Consider the following 23,323-nt stretch of genomic DNA (forward strand, 5'->3'; position numbering starts at 1 on the left):
GAGACTTTTAATGTGATGTGAATTCATTGGCTGGTTGAATGTGCCGTGTTCCAAACGTCCCACTTGTAAGTCAATTCCAAGGCGGGCTCACTTATGGAGAGTCTCATGTCCCCGTCATTTCCTGTAGGTCTTATAAGGGCAGCCGTTCCAAGCTGACACAACCTTTCAGGCGTGTGATGACTGGAACTAGCTCCTGGTGGATAGTCAGGGATTAGTTTTTGCGAGCAGAAATATCTGTTGAAGCCCCGTAAGAATTGACACATGGTGCTAGCGCGTCACAATTGGAGGCCAGGGCTAAATATACAAACGGCAAACTATAGATGAAGTGGCACGACAGCGCAAAATGAGAGATATTATTTACGGGCTTTCACTGTCCGTGTCTTCATGTTTCCGCAGGTAGCCCTGCGTCCTAATGCATTCATTAAAATTTGGTGCCGACCAGGTTGTTGCTTTAGAAAAGGTGGTTAATTAAGCTACATTAAGTTCTGTTCATACCCAGTAGAAGACTTAACAATAAAGAACACAAATCTGATGGCCGTGAACCCAGCAGAACCCTTAGCAATAAAGAGCACCATTCTGATCTATGGCCGTAAACCCAGACACCCCAAATGGGTCCGGCACCGTCATATTCGCATCCAAGAATGTCAACGGCGAAGGGCCCCCAGCTTGCGGATTATTCGCAGGATCTAGCGGCTCAAAGCCACTGCTGTTCGCCAGATTGTACGCAAGCGTCACATTGGACGGCAAGTTGGGGCTGCTGTAGAGCGTGCAAGACCTCCTGCCGCTATCGCCCTCCATGAAGGTGTGTTTCCAAACCCAGTTATTACAACTGTCGGATCGTTCCAGGCATTTCGCGGCGCAGTCACAGGCTGTTCTGAAGCCATCCTTAAAGTAGAAGTGTAGCTCAGTGACAACACCAGTCATATCGATGCCTCGGTAGTAGCGGACGCAGCCGCCGGTGGGAGCTTGGAGGGTTGGGAAGCGCGCTGTGGTGATTTGCGCCTTGCAGATGGCCCATTTTTCGTAAATGTTTGAAGTCGGGGAAGATGTCTTCTTCATCTCCGCAGCCAGCATTGGCGCCTCCGAGGGCGGCCAGAGACAGGACGGCGATGACTGTCTTGATGAACATGGTGTGGAGGGGGATAAGACGATGGTGTAGTTGTCGTGTTGATATACTTAAAAAGTCGGAATAAAATGGTAGTTTGACGCACTAGAAAGGAAGGAGACAGTCTCCGGGAGCAGGACGAACTTATATACCTGAGTATTTACGGGGTGACGTTTGGCCTGCGAGATTTCATGTCGAATGTCTCCGAAGATCGAGGTCTATCGTGAGATGGGGATGACAACAACATTCACAGCTGCACATGTTTTGAGGCATAGATACTCCATTCGTTGAAAATATCACATCGACCAAAGTCAGCGCTCAAGGAGTTGATTGGATAATCATCAGATCCGATGCGCGCCAAAAGGAATTGTGGCTTCTCGTGTTGTAATGTCCGATGGCATCGTTCGAGACACTTGCGAACATTTGGCTAGGAATAACATGTCGGCCTGTCCCGGTGTTTGGTGATTCCATGTGAAATGATGCTGGTAACGGTTTTGAGTGTTATGATTCATACTTTAAGGAGAATTCTTCCTGATAAAAAGGGAGGGAAGCTCGCTTGGATCTGGGCATCTATTTACATAGTCGATGCTCGGGCAGATTGTGAGACCTTCATTTGGTGGCGTCATTGCATCGGCATGAGCCGAGTACACCTCAACGGCCCAGCCGGCTACATTCCAGAGAAAAAGGGTCAAAATAGGCAATCTGACATGTATTGAGGAATCTGTCAATGGTTTCTAAACTTCATGTCACAAAAACAACGCGCTCTAATTGAGCAGCATACATACCTCCCTATATTGCGATGAAACTTAAGTTGCAAGCTTTAGTACTCCGTAATAAGTAAACTAGCTACTAACCTATCAATTGATCCCATTTATGTGGGGTATAGAGGTCTCTAAACTTGAGTCACAAGTTTACCTTTATACATGTAATGCTGTTAGAATACCCTACCTTTCTTAGTTGAGCCCTAGGCCTAAAATATTGGTTACCGCCTAACCATCGGGCTGCTCTCATCTGTTCTTGACATCTAGACCTTTGAGCCCGGCTTGAGATTATGTAGCCATTTTAAAAGTTGCTATTACTCTTCTCCTCCGTCTTTCCGCCAATCCAATCCGCAGGGTTTGCAACCTGATTGACATCGGCCTTCTTCCCTTCAACCTAAGCCGCGCTAAGCTTCTCCCTTGCATCCCGAATAGCCTGGGCTTAGCAAACTCTGGCGAAAATGCCGTCGCCAGTTTATCTTTAGCAAGTTCTACGATTCGCGGACTCGCAACACGCGAGCTTCATTCGACCTCCGGAATTGATTAATAAGGTTGCTGTGCCCAGGTCTTTTTCCTCTACGACATTAGTGGTGTAGAGCCTAACTACCAACGTGTATCGGTCAGATAACCCATTCACATGGCGCCAAGTGTGACAAGGGCTTAATAGAGGGCTTGAAGCAAAAGGGCTTAATTTAATGATAATCTTATAGGATATTAAAGGTTCTTAGTTTCCTTTAAGCTAAAAGGTAAGAGGAGATTATCTTATATATATAAAAGAAACGGCTTATACTTAATATACCTTATAATTCTTTTAATCTCTTTATATAATAAAGAGCTTTTAATTCTTACTTAATTTAATTTATATAATATTAGCTCTCTTCTTTTATAAGCTTAACCTTAAGTAATATAAGATTATTTATACTCTTTAATTATAAGGTTTATTAGAATTATTTAACTTATACTATTATAATAAAAACTTTATACTTTTATTTAAGAAGTATTTATAAATTTTTTAAGTTTAATATCTTTTTATTAATTAATCTTTTTACTTAATTAAGTACTTTATATTATTATTATTAATTTATTAAAAGTTTTTAATTACTTTTACTTAATAATTTTTATTTACTTTAAGAGATAACGCGTTTTATAGAATTTATATAATATTAAAAGCTTTTTAATTATTATTTATATGAAATAGCTTAATTAAAAAGATATAAAAGAAGTTATAAATTCTTTAAGAAGCTAATAAAGTTAATTATATTATTATTAAAAAAATTACCTTAATTATTTTAAAGAGTTTTAATATCTTTTTATTTAATTTCTTAATAAATTACTTTATCTTAATATTTTAAGTATTTAATATTATAAGTTAATTTACTTTATATTTAAGAGCTTTTATACGTTATTAATTAAACTAATCTTTTATTTATTATAAGCTTTATTTTAAATATTTCTTAGCTTTCTTATATACTTAAATTATTTAATAAGAGTATAATTTACTTTTAAGGTTTTTAAGTTCTTTTTATAATATAAATAAGTTACTTATTAAAGGGTAAAAGCTATAATTCACGTAAAATAACGTTATTTTAATTAAAGCTAATATAAAGTTATTATATATAAATTTAACTATTAAAAGAAAGTTTTTTTAGTTTAATATTTTATAGTTTATAAAGGCTTAAAGATATACTTTAAGGGTTTAATTTATACGCTTTATTTATCCGTTAATTTATAAATAAAAGGTAATTCTTATTTAACTTTTAATTTCTATAAGCTTAAGAAAGTTAATTTATAAGTATATTATAAATTATAAGTCTTTATTTAATATAATATCTTAAGGTATCTTATAATACTTTTAATATATTTAAGTAAAGATTTAAATTAAGTCTTTTATTCTCTTTTCTTTTATTAAAAAAGATATAAAGTAAGCTATTTTAATAAAGAGATCTATTATAACTTAAATTAAGTTATATTTATTTAATAAAAGTAAATTTATAATAAAGTTTATTATTATTAATTATTAAAGCTAATAATAAAGTTCTAATAATTAAAGAAGTTTAAAGGCTATATATTATAGGTTCTTATTTCTTTAATATTTAAGGTAATTATATATATAGTTTTTAATTATTATCTTTATATTTAACTATTAAAAGTATCTTATAATTAACTCTATTATTTTATTTATATTAAAGTAACTTATTATCTTAAAGTTATATTTTAACTTTAAGACTTTCTTTTAAATAACTTTTAAAACTTAAAGGTAATCTTTTTTTATATAAGAGATTATTCTTAATTATTATTATTTTTAATAGCTTACTTAATTCTTCTTAATAAGTAAAGTTATTTCTTATTAACGCTTAAAGCTATTAAAGAAAGTTAAGGTTTTAGCTCTTTATTAATAAGCTATAAATTTAATTTAATGTTAATAGGGTTATTAAAGGAGAATTAAAGTGTTTATTTTATAAGACTATTAATATTAGCTAGTTTTTACCTTTCCCTTTATTTAACTTATATTAAGAGAGTTAAAAAAGAATATTTACTTTATTATTAGACTTTTTTAACTAATAATTAATAATAAATTAAAATTCTATTAGCTTTTAAGCCTATTAAGCTTAATAGTAATTAAGAACTTTAATTATTATAAAGTAGTTAAGGTTTTAGTAATTAAAGTAAACCTTAATATAATAAATAATACCCTTTAAGTATTACCGCTAGCGTTTAAATAAGTCTATTATAGCTAGAACTTAGAAGCTCTTTATTATATATCTTATAGTTTATTTAGCTTTCTTAAATGAAATAATATAAAATACCACTTTCTATTAGAGCCTTTCTAAGAGAGTATTACACTTAAGATAAAGTTTAAAGCGTTTACTTTAACCTAAGAAAATAAGGTTAGGTTAAAATAAATTAAAATTTAAGCTATATAAAAGGCTACTTTAATGTAACGGTGGCTTAGGTTCTAAGGTATAATAGGTTTATTTCTTAGAAAGTAAGTTAGGTTAAATACTATAAAGTAGCTTTTAAGTAGTATTATAATAAGGCTATTAAGAGTATAACTCTTAATAGTAAAACTATTACTTAAATTAATTAATAAAGAACTAAACTATTTAATTATAGAAATACTTTCTTCTTAAGTATTTATTTATCTCTCTATTATAATTCTAGATTAATTAGCTTAACTATTAATCCCTTTAAACCTTAATTAATTAACTTAAGGTTTAATTAGTTTAATTCTTCTTAGTTAATATATTTAAATATTAACCTCTTTAATTACCTCTTAGGTTACGTAGCTAGTTACGTGCCCTTACCTTCTTCTTATACTTATAGGTTATGCTTATTTTAGCTAGTATAATCTTATTTTATATCTTATATAGTATTGTTTATAATATTATACCCTTTCTTTATTAGTCTTATTCTTAAAGCTATTAAAATAGGCTAGCTTAAGTGTTATACGTTTTTTTTCTTCTATTATTATATACTATTATATTAATTAATTATATCTTAAAATAGCGGTTTAAAGGTTTATTTACTTCTTCTCTTTATTGAAATAACCTTCTTTTTATAATAATTAATAATTTATCTTTATTCTTTATAAAGGCTTATACTTACTATACTTATATAAGACTTCTCTAATATAAAGCCTTTATTTTTAATTTAAGTTATTATATAAAGTGTATAATAAATAAGTAAGAGAATTATAATATTATAAGGGTAACCTCTTAATAGCTTTATAGTATTATAAATTAATATTATAAGCTTAAGAGAGAGCTTAAAGAAGCTAAGAAGCGTATCTTAGCTAAGAATTAAAAGGTTTTACATTTATAAAAATAAAAGAAATTATAGTTTAAGAAAATAATACGTGTAATTACATGTAATATTAATAATATTAAATAGTTAAAACGTGTAAAATATAAGAAAGTAAAATAGCTTTAAAAGACTATAAGAGTCCTTTTTACTCCTTCTAAGAATCTAGATTTTATTTTAGTTTATTTCTTAGATATTAAATTTAATATTAAGTTATTAAATAATACTTAAAAGATTAATTAAAATGCGTTTCTTAGGAATAAAACTATTTAAGTAACGTTAAGTAATTTATAAGATTTTTAGCTAGTTTTTAAATGTTTTTAGAGTTTAAATATCCCTTTTATTTAATAAGATAATAATAATTCTTTATATCTCCTTATACTTTAAGTATTTATTTAACTTTATATTCGTTAGTATCTTCTATTATAATATTTATAGTAATTATAGATTTATTTAATGCTTTCTCTAATAATAATATATAAAATATAAGATAGATTCTTATTTTATTTAATAATAATAGTTTATAGTTAGTATTTAAGATTTTTCGTTTAATAAGAAATAGTCTAATCTTCTTTTAGTTAAGTTTATTATTAGGTTACTTAGTTTTAATATTTTTATAAATAAAATATACTTTATATCTCTCCTTTAGAATTAGCGCTAGTAATCTCTTTTTATTCACGTAATATTTCATTTAATTCTATAAAAATATTTATTTCTATTATAAGTGTTTTTATATTTCTATTATAGTTACTATATACGTTATAGCTATTAGCGCGTTTATATTTTATATTACATATATTTTAATAATAGGGTTAAATCTGTAATTTACCTTAAATAATAATATCTTTATATTATTAATCTTAAAGCTATTATTAGCCTATTATACTAATAGTAGCTATTTTACCTAATTATTTTATTAGTAGTTAATATAGCTTCGTAAATATTATTTAAGTATTTAGTTTAAGATTTCTATTTACCTATTTAATTATAGGTAAAATACTATTAATAAGCTTTATTTAATTTTTATAGTTTTTATAAGGTATTTTTAAAAGTTTAAGGTAAATAATTTATCGCGATTTAATATAAGCTTTATTAGTAATCTATATTATATAATAACTATTTTAAAGAATATATACGCTAAGTTCTTAGTATTACTTAATTTCTTATATAAAATATAATAGGCGTATTTTATAAGTTTATTTATAATAATTAAAATGCTATTATAAGCTACTCCTATTATAGGTTCTTTTAACTTTAATAGTCTAATAATAAAGTCTATTATAATAGTTTACTATACTCTTTTAGGTAATAATATTAGTTATAATTCTTTATATAGTGCGTGTCGCGTTAATTTTACTTTATTACACGTGTTATATTTCTTAATAACTTCTTATATTATTTTTCTGCTTTTTAAAAAGTTATATAACCTTCTTAGCCTATTAATCGTTTTCCTTATACCCTAATATTCGTGTAATAGGTACTTATATATTTCCTTAATAAGCTATTCTTAAAGTGTACTAGAAATATATTACTATTTATTATATAAGAAGGTTTTACCTTTCTTAAATAAATACGTTTTTATTTCTTAATTATTTAAATAGCTATTATTATTAATATATAATGTAATCTAATATATTTATATTTTATTTAGCTTAACTTATTAGGTTATATTAATTTCTTAAATACCTAGTATAAGGTTCTTATTTTTAATAGCGTGTAATAAGAGTATATTACTTACTTACTTATTTAATTTTAAGTTCTCTCTTTAATTAAGCGCGTTTACTCTTTTATTTTTAGATTCTTTATAGTATATAATCTTAAAGTTATAATTTATAAGAGTTTTATATTATTTAATCTATTATTTATTTAAATTCTTTATAATTAAGAATAATATAAGATTCTTATAGTTAATATAAACCTTAATTTAATGCTTTACTCCTATAAGATAATATTTTTATTCTTTAAAGCACTTAATAATAGCTATAAGTTCTTTATTATAAATCCTATAATTAAGTTTAGGTTTATAAAGTTTCTTTAAGAAGAATATAATTAAGTGTAATCTTTCTTAATTATCTTATTATTTAAGTTATTTACCTAGTATAAAGTTTAAGGCGTTTATTTAAGCTTATAAGGTTTATTTTAATTAAGTGCTTTTAATATAGGTTTTAATGTAATTAAATCTTTTATCTTTTAAAATACTATAGCTTTTAGTTTATTCTATTAAAAGTTAACTTCTTTCTTTATTAGGTTTATAAGAGATTATAAAATATCTTTATATTCGCTTAAGAACTTATAGTAAAAGTTTATAAATACTATAAATCCTTTAACTTCTTTTAAATTCTTTAATATAAGCTATTTCTTAATAATTTTAATCTTATTTAAGCTTATTTATATTTCTTTATATATAAGTATATACTCTAAAAAGTGTATAGTATTTTAGTAGAACTAGTATTTTAAGGCTTTAATTAAGAGTTTATTATTCTATAGAGTTTATAATACCTTATATATATATCGTTTATATTTCTTAAGAGTATTTAAGTAAATAAGAATATTATTAAGGTATATAATTATAAATACTCTTAATTATTTTTATAAGATTATATTAATTATTCTTTAAAAGGTTATTAATACGTTAATAAGCCTAAAAGGTATTACTAGATATTTATAGTATTCTTTACTAGTTTAAAATACTATTATTTACTTATAGCTTTCTTTTATTTATATAAGGTTATAAGCTTCTTTTAAGTTAAGTATAGTAAACTATTTAGCTTTTTTAACTTTATCTCTAATTTCTATTATAAGTAGTAATAGATATTAATTCTTAATTATAATCTTATTTAAGTATTAGTAATTAATATATAATTATAGTTTTTTATTCTTCTTTAATACCTATAGAATTAAGTATTCTATTAGAGACTTTAATAGTTATATATATCCCTTTTATAATATATTCTTTAAATACTTCTTAAGTGCTTTATCTTACTTAAGATTTTAAGAATAAATTTTATTAAACGTTAATTTAATATTAAGCTAAAGTTTAATCTTATAATTCTAGTATAAATACTCTAGTAGTTCTATTTTTAGCTCTCTATTAAATAGCTTACTATACTTTAAGTATTTCTTAAAAATCTTTGTTATCTTAGCTTTAAGCTCTCTAGTAATTACGTATATTTTTAAAGGCTTATTATAGTTTAAATAAGGTACTCTTTATAGGCTACTCTTTACTTTATAACTATATTCTAGTAAATTCTATTAAATTTGGCTAGTTCTTTAATTAACTCGTAGATTACTCGCTTATAACTAGAGTATTCTTAATATAATATTATATTTTAAAATTACTATAATATTTAATATAACTTAATATTTTATGCCTTATATATTAACTAAAAGCTACGTAACTTTTATATTTATTACTTCTTAGCTATACTTTACTATAGTTTCTTTTATAATTATAAGTTAATAAGGCTTATCTTTAGGTATTTAAGGTAATTATAATCTATTAATAAGATTTAGTAAGATAAAATTTCCTTATACTCCGCTATTAATTATTACCTAAATCTTTCGTTCTATTATAATTATATTAATTATAAGATATACTATACTACTAATATTTATAGTATATAAAAACCTATTAGATCTTCGTTAAGAAATCGATTTTAATTATAATAATAGCGGTTATTTTCTAATTTATTAATTCTATTCTTATATTATTCTTTAACGCGTTATTCTAGGCGCTATTATTAATAATTATTCTTTAATATATTATTAAAGCTTTCTTAGTAATCGCTTAATCTATTATTTATATTAATTAAACTTAAGCTAAGCGAGTTACTTATAGTTATATAATTCTCTTTCTTCTTATATTATAAGGTTATAGCTTAAATAGTATATATATTATTCTTAGTATAATATAACTTCTCGTTTAATATCTTTAAATTAGTTTATTATAATTTTAATTATATTATAAGGGTTATTCTTCTTCCCTTTTATTCTTATAGAAACTATCTATTATCTCACTTACTATTAAGGTGCGTATAGTAATTATTATTATAATAAAAGGTTTAATTAAAAAGTTTATATTTAATTTTAGGTTTATCTTTCTTAATTAAATAATTCTCTTCTTCTTAAATTTATTCTAGTAAAAGTTTACTTTTTAATAAGAGTATTTAGTATTTTTAAAAGTTATTAGGTATTAATTAGGTTTTAAATTCCTAATCTTTATTTAAATTAATATTATTTACTAATATAAGGCTTTCTTTATTACTTATTATACTAAGATTTCGCGTAGGTAAGTTTTCTTAGTTTATAGTATAAAGCTTTTTACCTTTAAAAATTAGCTTTTATAGCTTCTTTAAGGCTCTATATTTATTTATAAAGTATTTAACCTTATTATAATTATAATAAGTCTTCCCCTTTTCCTTATTTATAGTATTAAGTTCTATAAGTCTAGTATAATACTCGTATACTATTAATATTTAGCGTAGCTTATTATTATTAGGTTTATTAAACCTAATATATAATTTAAATTTTCTATAACTTTTTTTATAATATTACTTATATAAACGATTATTTACCTTAATAATTATTTTAATAAAGTTATTAAATAACTTAAGATAATCTTCTTAATAAATGTTATTCTTTACTTCTTCTTTAAGTCCTTAATAAAAGACTTTTATTTTAGGTTTAGTATTTTAGTTAAGTTTTATTATAATACATTTAAATTCCCTAGTATAATAAGCTATAAATTTAATTTACTTAAGTTAAGTAAGCTATTATATAGCTTCTTTATACTTATTAGGGTTTTTAAATGTAACGAGAAGTTATTCTTTAAAGGTTTTATAATTAAAGAAGATATAAATAACTTTTACTTTAGCTTTAGCACTATACTTAAAATATATATAAAGGGTTAACTTTTACTATTTTATTACCTTTTTAGTCAAAAGGTTATTAATATAAAGAATTTATAACTTAAATATTATATAGATTTTCTTATTAACTTAAAGGTAAGCTTAGGCTTATATAAGAAAGTTCCTTATATTACCCTTATAATTATTATATAGTTCTAGTTTAGGAAATTTTAGTATATTATAAGTATTTATAGGGGTTATAAGTGTAGTTTTATAAACTATTATAAGTTTCTCTTCTTACTTATTAATCTTTTTATAAAGGTTATTTTATCGTTTAAAAAGCTATTAATTCTACTTCTTTATTTTAGTAATCTTATTATAAAGGTACTTTATTATCTTCTTAGGGTTAATAGTCTTTTCACTTAAAGTAAATATCTTAGAAGTTATTACTACTTAAAGTTTTAAGGTAACTTATTAAATAGAGTTAATTAAAATATAATAATAGCTTAGATTCTAAGATATAATAGGTTTATTTCTTAAAAAGTAAGTTAAGTTAAATACTATAAAGTAGCTTTTAAGTAATATTATAATAAGGCTATTAAGAGTATAACTCTTAATAATAAAACTATTACTTAAATTAATTAATAGAGAATTAAATTATTTAACTATAAGAATACTTCCTCCTTAAGTATTTATTTATCTCTTTATTATAGTCTTAAATTAATTAGCTTAACTATTAATCCCTTTAAACTTTAATTAACTAGCTTAAGGTTTAATAGTTTAACTCTCTTTAGTTAATATATTTAAATATTAACCTCTTTAATCGCCTCTTAGGTTACGTAACTAGTTACGTGCTCTTATCTTCTTCTTATACCTATAAGTCGTGCCTATCCTAGCTAGTACGGTCCTATCCCGTGTCTTGTGTAGTGTTGTTCGTAACATTTAAGCTAATTAAAAGCGTTTTATAACTCTATTATTTAAGCTTAAGGTTCTAAAACGTTTATAAGAGGTTTAATAATTTTTAAAAACCCCTTAATAAATTATTAATAAAAATTAATAAATTCTATAAATCTTTAAACGTTCTTAATACTTTTAGGCGTTTTTTATACGCGAATATATTTAACCTTTTTCTTAAATATTAAAATACTCTTTATAAAGATAATATAGTTAAGGAATTCTACTTTTAATACTCTTTAATAGTATTTTTAAGAGGCTACTATTAAATTATATTAAAAGAGATAAGTAAGTATCTCTTTAATTATAATATTATATTCTTTAATAAAGCTTACGTAAATAAGAATATTATTTAGGTATATTAAAATATTAGCGTTAATTAAATCTTAAAAAATACTATTTATTATTACTTAAAAGATAATAAAAGCGTTAATAAAACCTAATAGTATAATTATATATTTAAAGAGACTATATTTACATTTAAAGGCTATCTTTTATTTATAGCCTTCTATTATACGCAGAGTATTAACAAGAAAACTACATTTTCAATTTTCAAAAAAGCTTAAATAATTAATAATAAATCTAATAAAATACTTGAATTATAATAATAAATACATAAATTAGCTAATATTATAACCAATTAGCTCACATAAAAAAGTGGGTTCTTCTAGCTTATTATAAGCTTAAAAACTAGATTATATAATTTTCCAAAAACACACTACACTATACTATACTATAAAAACTATAAAATGTAGTTCTTTAAGTTTTAAGCTTATAATCCTATATAAGGACCCACCTTTTTAATATTAGCTTATAATGTAGAATTTATACTAGTTATTCGTAAAACTTATAATTCTATAAGTATTTTATTAGATTTAATATAATTTTTTATATTCGAAACTATAAAAACTATAAAATTACAAAACTATACTATAGTTAATGCTCTGAAATTTATACGTATAAGATTAAATTTAGTTTTAAGATTAATTTTTAAGAAGACTATAGCTTCTTATAAGCGGTTTTAAAGCTTATAAATAAGTAATATTAAGTACCTAATAAATACTATAACTTTATTTAAACCTTTATAATTAATAAATAATTAAAGTAAGTCTCTTAAGTCTTTCTTATTTATAAATATTAAAGAGATATTATAAGATACTTTAAATTTTTTAATTTAATTAAATTTAAGTATTTTATTTAATTAAGAATAAAGAGCTTTAAGTTCTTAGGTAAATATAACGAAAAGAGGCCCCTATAATAAAGCTTTCTCTTTTACTAGTTTAATTTAATAATTCTACGATTAATAATCTAAAAGATAAAGAGCTACTTTAGCTAATATAATAAAGATAAACTCCTTAAATTTCTTAGGTATTATATTTAAAGCTACTTATATTATTAATTTTACTATTATAACGTAATTTTTTATTTACTTAAGTCTTAATAAATCTAAGCTTACGTAATTCTTTTTATAAAACTTTAAAGTGAATTTTATTTTATTTAAGTTATTATTTTAAAGGTTTATAAGCTAATATTACTTTATTTATTAGTAAGAAAGAATAATATTATAATTAAATCTTATAACTTTTAACTTAAAGTTTACACTTATAAAGTAATCTTCTTAGTATTTTAAAATAATAAGGCTAATATATTAGTAGCTATTAAAGTTATTAGGTTTATTATTAAACTTACATAAGGTTTTCTTTTAAGATTACTTATAGATTAAAATCCTTAATTTTTAAGCTAATATTAAAGATATAATAAGTAAAAAGCTATTAATATTAAGAAGAACTTTAATAGGCGTTTCTTTCTCTTACTTAATTAAAGTTATAAAAATTATTAATTATAACTTAATATAAGATTTATTAGGTTAAAGCTTCTTTAAATATAAAGTTATATTAGGTTTATTTTAAGGTAAAAACCTTTTTTTAATAAAATAACTTATAAAGGTCTTTTAAAAATTTAAATTAAAGTTAAAGGGTAATACGTAATTATATTCTATTAAATCTCTTAAAATTATACTAATCTTAAGCTATTTTACTAATAATAGCTTTAATTTCTTTCTATTAGATTTTCGTTTATTATTATTAGATTTTATAATATTAGTAATCTTAAAAGAGGCTAATAATAAGGTATTACTTTCTTTATCTTCATTAATATAATATTAAGTGAAAGAGTAATTATCTTATTTATAATACTAGTAATAATTATTAGCTTTCTTTCTTTTCTTAATAAAAGCTTTATTAATTCTCTTAAAAGCTTTTTAAGAGAACTTTTATCTCTTTTCTTTATTAAGCTTATTATTTGTAATTTAATTCTTTAAGAATTCCTTTAATAAACTTAAAGGTTTTTATAAGTTATTAATTTTAAATTAGCTTAATTTTAAGAGCTTTTAAGTTAAATTAAGCGTGTCTTTTCTTATAAATTTAATTAAGTTAAGGTTTATTAATATATTTTTATAAACTTAACTTATTTTAATAATAGTATTAAAGTATTTTTTATTTAAGAGTAATATATTATCTCTTTTTAAGTAAATTAATTTAATTATCTTATTTAATAATATTTTAATAATATACGTTTAAAGAGTAAAATTAATTTAATAAATTATTTTATTTAAGTTTATTATATTTATTAAAAACTATACGATATTCTTAGAGTATTTAATCTTTAAAAGCTTCTTTAAGTTATTAATTACTTTTAAGATATCTTTAAATCTCTTTTAAATAGTAATAATATACGCGTTTTAATAGTTTATTACTTAAAGACTTTATAATTATTAGGCTTTTTATTAATATTAAATCTTTACTTTATTAGCTAATAATAATTCTATTTAATTAATTTTAAGTTAATTAAAGAGTAAATTACACGTATAAAAGTTAATATATATAATAATATTAGTTTATTAAAAGTAAAACTTTATAAGAGATCTTTTATTAAAGAGAGTTAACTTAAAGATCTTTAATAAGTTATTTCCCTTTATAATATAAGTTTAATTAATAAGATAAGTTAAAGAGTTTACTTATTTAAGTTAATTAAAGGGTTTTAAGCTTAAATTTAAGAGCTTTAAGAGATTTAAAAGAGGTTTACTAGGCCTTTTATTTTAACGATTATCTTTACTATTAAATAAGTTATTTAAATAATTAAAGTTTAAAGAGGCCTAATAAATTAAAGGTTTTAAGAAATAAAAGTAACGTTAATTATCTCGTAAATTTCTTATATATACTATATAAAGTATATTTTTATTATAATAAGGTAAAGTAAAGATACTTCTTTTAATACTTTATAAAATAATAATAATAAATAATTAAATTAAGCGGTTTAAGGTAGCTTTTCGCTTAATTTTACCTAATATTCTTTTAATATTAATAAATTAACTTATTTTAAACTTCTTAAAAGTATTCTTAATAATAAATTTAATTAAAATATAAATATTTTAAAGTTATACTTAAGTATAAATATTAAGGTTTTAAGAGTTAATATATTATTAAGTTAAAAGATTAATAATAACTTAATTTTTATTTATAACTTAATCTTTAATATTATATTAAGTTTTTATTAGTTCTTAATAAAGTACTTAAACTTTTATTAAATTTTAAGCTTATACTTCTTATATTTTAATAATTATAATTTTTTTATTAATATTATTTTAAGTATACTTAATAATTTAATTATATATATTATTAATAAACTAATAAGTAATATTCTTTATAGTATATTAAAATTAAGTGAACTTATCTCTTTTTATTATAATGCTTTACCTTATAAGAGTAATAACCTCTTAATATTTATTATAAATCTCTTAATAATAGTATTAAATAATTAAGAGATTATAATAATTAAAGGCTTTAATATATTAAGCTTATAAGCGTAAAGCTTTATAAGCTTAAATTAATTAAATATTTAAGCTAATAATATTATTATATATTATTATAAATTAATTAATTAATTTAATATTTTAAATTAAGTTAAAAGCTTCTCTTATAATTACCTTAAAGCTAAGATAATTATAAATAATTATTTAACTTAAATTAATAAATATTATAACTTTAAGGTAAAGCTTAACTTAAGATTTTAAAGTAAAGTATTTTTCTTTATCTTAAAAGAAAAATAATATAAGTAAATTAAGTATCTTTAATAATAATAATTAAGTAAGTTTAAAAGATATAAAGTAATAATCTCTTAACTTAAGGTTATAATTCTTATTATTATTATTAAAAGTATAATAAATATTTTAATTAATAATAATATTAATTAAAAAGAAAGTAAAGAAGTAATTTAAAAAGTAATAAATACTTATACTTTTATAAGATAAACTATTATAAACTTTTTAAAGAGTATAAGATAATTAAGTAAAAGCTTTTATAATATTAAAGTATTTTAAGAATAAGAATAATAATAATTCTTTTAATAATAATTTTTATAAGGCTTTCTTTATAACTTTACTTATAAGAAAGAAACTAATAATAAGAGATTAAAGAATATTATAAAGTAAATTATATAATTAAAAATAAAAGGTTTATCTTTAAGAGTATAAGATTATTTATAATAAGAGCTTAATAAAAAGCTTAAAGTAAAAGAGCTTAATTTAATAATAATTTTATAAGATATTAAAGGTTTTTAATTTCCTTTAAGTTAAAAGATAAGAGAAAACTATCTTATATATATAAAAGAAACGGCTTATACCTAGTATACCCTATAGTTCTTGTAATCTCTTTATATAATAAAGGGCTTCTAATCCTTACTTAACCTAATTCGTGTAACACTAAGAGATGTTATAGTATTAAAGTGTAATGTTCCTTTAATAGTAGAATATACACATAGGATAATTCTATCTATTATATATCTTCTACAAGCTAAAGATATATACACTGTACTCTAGTTAGTATGAAAGATAGATAGGTCGTGGACTCGTGGCTCATAACAACTCAAGAAGAAATATTCCATAATGCAATTGACAGTGACGGCTAGTTAGGGAATGCATACTACCCGACTATTACTCGCCTACCTAACCCGACCTAACTATTACTATTATCTAAAGGTATTCTATGCGATATTACCAGTTCTTACGTAAACTTTAACCTTAATTAATTGCTTTAAAATCAAATATTTATGTCAACTCTAGTATAACTCCACAATACTAAACCTAAGATAGTAATAGTAATAGTCGGGTTAAGTGAGGTAGGCGAGCAATAGTCGGGTTATCTACACGCTATGTGCGTGGCCAAGAGGAGCACATTGTTGTCAAACTTGTCCATATTAGTGATCGACTTAAATTTTGCATTCGGTCTTACACAATACGGACAGTCATTAGCGGAACATTACCCTCCTCCACCTGGCTTTCGTGGAAGGTGGGTGATCTTCATGAACCAAAGAAAGCATCAGCTACAGCATGGTGAAACATCTGCTGAGCATATTAAAAACGAAGCTAAGGCTGTGTACGGAGCAAAAATTCGAGCCGAGAACATGATTTATCAGCGACCACAAACAGTCAGTACCTGCGTGTACATCACCACTTTGTTGAGGTAACGAGCACTTGAACGAGCGACACGCGTAGGGTAACCATGAAGGACCAGTCCGCCACCACGAAGTGGACAGAGATGAATCTAGCTGTCCTTGGTATAATCTGTTGAGCATGATGCAACATTACGTACGGAGACAGTACCTCTGAAAGCTTCCCAATATGTTCCATTCCAACACGTTACAAAATCAGCGTTGAATGCGTAATCCTGAGGAGAAATAAAGCAAGTTGGAGTGTCACACGGAAGCGACATATCCCTTCAAAGACGGTCAATATATCCTAATACAGCCAGAACCGGCTGTATCAGCATAAAGGATGCATTACGAGGGATTATAAAGAGGTCAGGACTCAGGAGGTCAGACCGGGCTTTTAAGGATAAAAGCCCAAGGCAGCTATAAACCGGATACCTCAGTCATGCAGGTCGGGTAACACACACCTAGAATATCGTGTATTTATCCAGGTCAAAAGTCAGGTCCCTAGATCGATCGAACCAAGGACCTCCTTTGAACTGGTCGGAGTCGGAGTTGTGTCACAGCTTTAGTTTCTCGGAGCTTGCGAGTTCTATCAATTCAGCATCGTGCTGCACCCCAAGTACTGCTACATGGAAAAAGCCAGAAAATCTGACATTTCAAGCATATCGAGTTTAAACTTACTTAAAATACGGTAGCTAGTCTACTTACTTGACCTACTTGATGTATTTGACTTCATACTTGATTGAAGTCAGCGCTGCCTGAGCACAGCCCCAAGATAGCCTGAGTCAGAGTTCTCCCGGGGAAATCTCTTTTTCTGTCTGCGAAAAATCGCGTTAATAAACTCTCACTCGATCTTGCTCGTGCCCTTGTACTCCCCTCAGGTCTAGTCCTCCATCATGATCTTCCGCCGCTGCAATACTAGCGGCCTCCAACTGTCTATAGGGGGAAGCATCCAGGACATTACAATCTCATAGTAGTTAATGTAGGCGCCCCATTCCGATGTAATACATTAATAGACAGGACTATAGCGCCAGAAGTCAATAAAACCGCATGGTAACCGGTTGGCGGTGTACACTAGAGTGTAAAAACGGGTGCCCGTGGGTACCCGTGGGTATCTAAGTTTTTCTTAGGTTATTCGTGGGCTACCCGTTTTATTATATAAGTAATTTAAGTATATTATAAGTAATTTAATATAAAGATAAGTATCTTATAAATACTTATAAACGTATAATAATATAATATAATAATATAAATTAATTTTTTTAAATTAATTATAATAATTAATTATAATAATTAATATTAACTCTTTAATATTTAATTATATTTATAGTAAGTTTTAAGTTTAAAGTATAAAGTAAGTTATATAAGTCTTATTTAAGTACTTAAAAACACTTAATATTCTTAATAAATAATTATAAGTATCTTATTTTCTCTTATAAATTTATTTAAGTCTTTTTTTCTTACCTATACCTACCTAAAGTATTACACGAAAAAATACTAAAAAACGGGCGTAGCCACGCCACAGTATTTTATGTGTTATACCCCCTTATATCCCTTACAATACACCCCCTAGCTCTAATAGACTCGTATAGCTAAAGCTATATAAGCTTTAAATTCTTAACGGTATACGGTTATATGTAATAGGTATCTTATACCGCTACAGCTTAATTATCTCTATATCTAGGACGAATAGTAGCGTTATATAGGGTTTTATAACATTTAAGGTTTAAATATAGCTTATAATAGGGTTTAAACTTAGTAGGTTAGGGTTAAAGTAATTTTTAGGTAATCCGAAAGTTTTAGGGCTTAGCGTGCTCTCCTAAGCTTATAACTGTCACACGAAAAAATACCAAAAAACGAGCGTGGCCACGCCACAGTATTTTATGTGTTATACCCCCTTATATCCCTTGCGACATAAAGCCTACGGGTAAGCAACCCACACGAGTACCCGTAGACCTTTTATTACAACTGTATATATTATCCCGTTATGTGAGATGTAAAGTACAAGTTACACTAGTATATATTATAGGCGGTATAAGCCCTAATATATACCTTACTTATTAATTTAATTAAAGTAATTATAATTAATTATAGAAATTAAATACCTCTTTTTAATGTAATTATAAAGGCTTATTTACTAAAAGCTAGTATATATATTCTATTACTCTTATTAAAATCTAATAGAAAAAAAGAGTAATAACTAATAACTATTAACGTAATATTCTTTACTAGTATTATTCTTTTAAGTAATAGTTTTCTTCTTCTCTTCCTTTTACCTTTAGCTAATAAACTTAGCTTACTTCTTTAACTTTAATTATAATAATACTTTTATTCTTAAATTCGCTAGGTTTTTCTTCTTAAAAGTTTAATTAACCTTTATTATATCTTCTTATATAAGCTCTTATATCTTATAATATTAAATTTAAATATACTTAATTTATTTATAAAATTTAACGTTATTAGAGATTATTATAGCGCTATTATTATTAATAAATAATTATAATAGTATTTACTCTTTATATATCTTCTTTATTAGGCCTCCTAAATATACAGCTTTTAGTCTTAAATTAAAGAGCTTAATATACTTAAATTTAATGCTTAACGTAACTATTACACTTTACTTTTTACTCTTTTAGCTAATAATAGCGTTAATTAATAGAAAGATATAATAGTTTATAAATTTTAAGTTACTTTTATCTTATATTTACTTAATATTAAAGTAGCTTATAATCTATTAATTATTATTATTATTAAATTATAATAATAGATTAAATGTATATTTAATATAATGTAATACTTACTTTATTATAAATAAGTATTTTATTAATAGGTTTATTATAAACGTATTAAGCTTTATTATTAAATAAATTAAATTAATATAAGTATTAATTATTATAAATATTAGCGTTTTAAGAATATATTAAAATAATTACTTATTATTCTAATTATATTTCTTACTCTCTTTATAAAGTTCTAATACTTTAAAGACGTTTATAAGCGTATATTAAAGCTTTATATTATTTATCTTTAATTATTTAAGTAATCTTTTTAGATATAATTATTATAATAATAAGAGAGTTCTTTTCTTATAATCCCTTATTATTATTATACCTAAAAAAAACGTAATTATACTTAAATTAATTATCTTAAATTTATTTAATAACTTACCCTTTACTTTTATAATAGCTTTTTTATTTAAGCTAAAGAATAATAAGTTATTCGCGTAAATATTAAAAATAATATTATTTTTAATAAATATAATCTTATTATATTTAAACTATTTAAACTTATAAAAGATTAATTTAATAAAGAGTATCTTAAACTACACTTTAAGAGCTTATTTTAAGCTATATAACGCTTTCTTTAACTATTAAATCTTATTAGATTTCTTAAAATTATTTAAAAGTTTAACGTAAATTATTTTATTTATATAATTATATAAAAAAGCTATCTTTACGTTTATTTATTTAATCTTTTAATTTAAGAGTATAATTAAGGTAAATAATAAATAATAGGTCTTTTATTAAACTATTAAGGTAAAGGTTTTATTATAATTAATATTATACTCTTATTTAAAGCCTTAAATTATATATTAGGCCTTATAGTATTTAATTTTATTAGTGAAATTTAGCTTAACTTTAAACACTTACTTATTAGTTAATACGTGTATATTATTTATTTTATTTACCTTATTATAGGTTTTATTTTCTTTTAAGGTATTAACCTTATTTATAATAGCTATCTTTTATTTTAATTAATTAATTAATTATAAGGCTTTTACGTAAGTCTTAGGCTTCTTATTCTTTATTACTTTATTTAGCGTTATAAAATATACTATTAAAAGAGATATAATATTCTTTAATACTAAGAGAAGTTCTTAAAGTTTATTTATAACGGTAAACTCTTATAATAAAGTTTTAGGTAAAGCGTTTAACTTAATACTTTTCGTTTTTATATTAATAGGTTAATTATATAATATACTATTAGGTTTTTTAGGGGCTTATTAGTTAATTTATTAGCGTAAATAACTAATTAAATTCCCTTTTAAACTTTTAATACTTAATAATTAAGTTAATTCCCCTTTTAAGTCCCCTTTCTAAATTAATTAACAAGAGCTTTTATAATTAACTTTACCTTAGAATTAATTAAAGAGTATTATTATAACTATTATATAGTAGCATTTATGCTTATAAGTTAAAGGAAATTAGATAGTGCATTTAATTATAGCTATATTACTAGTATAAGAGAATAAGTATACGCTTAAGTCTTTAATTTAATAAGTTTTACTTTTATAATTAAGTTTATAAGATCTTTTATTAATATTTTATTAAGTTATTTAATTAGCTTTATATAAGCTTATATTATATAATTAAATTATTTAAGTTATTTAATTACTTATTTATACTCTTAATAAATTATAGCTTATAATACGTGTAATTAGAATTATAAGTATTTTAAAAGCATTTAATTACTCTATTTAAATTAATTTATTACTTATTTAAAAACCTTATTAGCTTTAAGAAGTAAGTTATAAGAATTAAAAAGTAATTAAATTATAATATTACGTATAAAGTTATTAATATATATATATATTACGTTTAAGCTAATAAAAATAATAGTTTTACTTAAGTAATATTTTTATTAAAAAAGAATTATTTAATCTCCTATAAAAGATACTTTTTAGCTATTATAAGAATAAATTTAAATAAATATAAAAGCTTAATAATATTTACGTTTAAGAGAATATAAAAGAATTATAATTATAATAAAATAAACTAAAACTAAAAAAGAAATTATAAGTAAATTATAAAAATAATTTAAATTATTTAATTAAGTAAAGAGAAATTATAATAAGATAAAGATTATTATAATTAAGTTAAAAAGAAAGAGTTATCTTAAAGGTCTTTAATTAAAATAAGAATATACTTACCCTTTAAATATTAATAAACTTATAATTAAAAAGAAAACTTTTATTAAAATAACTTAAATTAATTAAAAAAGAATTAAAAAGGGAAAGAATTAATTAATTAATTAAAAGAATATAATATTTCTTATAATATCTTTAATAATTATAATCTTATAGTTAATTATAAGAAATAATATTATAATATTTAATATTTTAGCTTATAAAATTATCTTTATAATAAAAATATCTTTAAAAGAGATATAAAAGGTTATTTTTAAGTTAAGTAAATTAATATAAATATTTCTTAAAAATAATTAATTAAATAATTAAAAAGAATTTAAAAGAAAAGATTTTATTAATTTATTTATTATTAATTAATAAGAAGTTATTAAGAAAAACTTATATTTTTATTAATAATACTCTCTTTAAGAATTTAACTTAAAGAAAGAAAAGCTTATAATTAAAAAGTTAAACGTTTTAAGATTAATTAATTTTATTATAATTTATAATAAAAACTTATTTAAAGTTATAAGCTAATAAAACCTTATTTTATTTATTAATATAAGCTTTAACTTTAAGAGATTTATTAAAATTCTTAAAGAAGTTTTAAGTAAATAAAAATTTTTAATTACGTTTTAAAAAGCCTTTAAAGTTAAACTCTTTAATAAAGAGAATATCTTTAACTTCTTAAAGAAATTTAAGAAGAAAATAATTACCTTAATTATTTTAAAGAAAAAGTAAATAAAAATATTAAAACGTAATATTACTTCTCTTAAAAGAACGCGCGTTAAAACTCTTATAATTATTAATAATTAAAATAAAGCTAAGAAGAAACTTCTCTTATAATATAATATAATTAATTAAAATTAAATAAAAATTATAATAAATAAGTTAAAAAGTTTTAATACTTAATATTTAAGAGAGATTTTTAAGACTCTTTATTAATTATATTTTTATTAAAGCTTATAAAGTAAAGCTAAACCTTTTACGTAAATAAAATTTATCTCTTAATTAAATATCTTATATAAAGCTTTATTTAATTATTTAATTATAAGCTTTATAAATAAAAAAGAGTATTTATAAAGTAAAATTATCTTAAAAAAGTATATTATACTTTAAAGTAAGTTAAATAAGTATATATAAGTTAAGCTTAAACTTATAAATTATAACTTAATTATATTAAAATTAAAGTATTTACTTTAAGATTAAAGGTATATCTTAGAAATTATTTATAAATTAATAAAAGGTATTTTTAAGAGTAACTTAAATAGTTATAAGAAGTAAAGCTTATATTAAAATAAATTTATAATTAAAGAAGTAAATAAAAATTAAAGAGAGAGTAAAGAATTTAACTTTATTATTAGCTTTTCTTTTAATTAAATAAATAAAATTATAAAGTAATTTAAAGAGATAAAAATTACGTTAATTAAGTAAGTTAAAAGGTAAATTAATTTAAGAGAATAAC

The 23,323-nt window shown here is 22.6% G+C and overlaps 1 protein-coding gene across 1 annotated transcript; it reads right to left on the bottom strand.

Moving 5' to 3' along the window:
• Nucleotides 1–555: 555 nt before the first annotated feature.
• J3458_019403 (uncharacterized protein) lies at nt 556–1,074 on the bottom strand (the record flags this gene model as incomplete). Its single annotated transcript, XM_066121512.1, has 1 exon — nt 556–1,074. One exon carries the CDS (start codon nt 1,072–1,074, stop codon nt 556–558), a length of 519 nt encoding a protein of 172 aa, XP_065973538.1.
• Between the last annotated feature and the right edge of the window lie 22,249 nt (nt 1,075–23,323).

This window comes from Metarhizium acridum, assembly GCF_019434415.1.
Source record: "Metarhizium acridum strain ARSEF 324 chromosome Unknown scaffold_564, whole genome shotgun sequence".
Classification (NCBI taxonomy): Eukaryota; Fungi; Ascomycota; class Sordariomycetes; order Hypocreales; family Clavicipitaceae; genus Metarhizium; species Metarhizium acridum.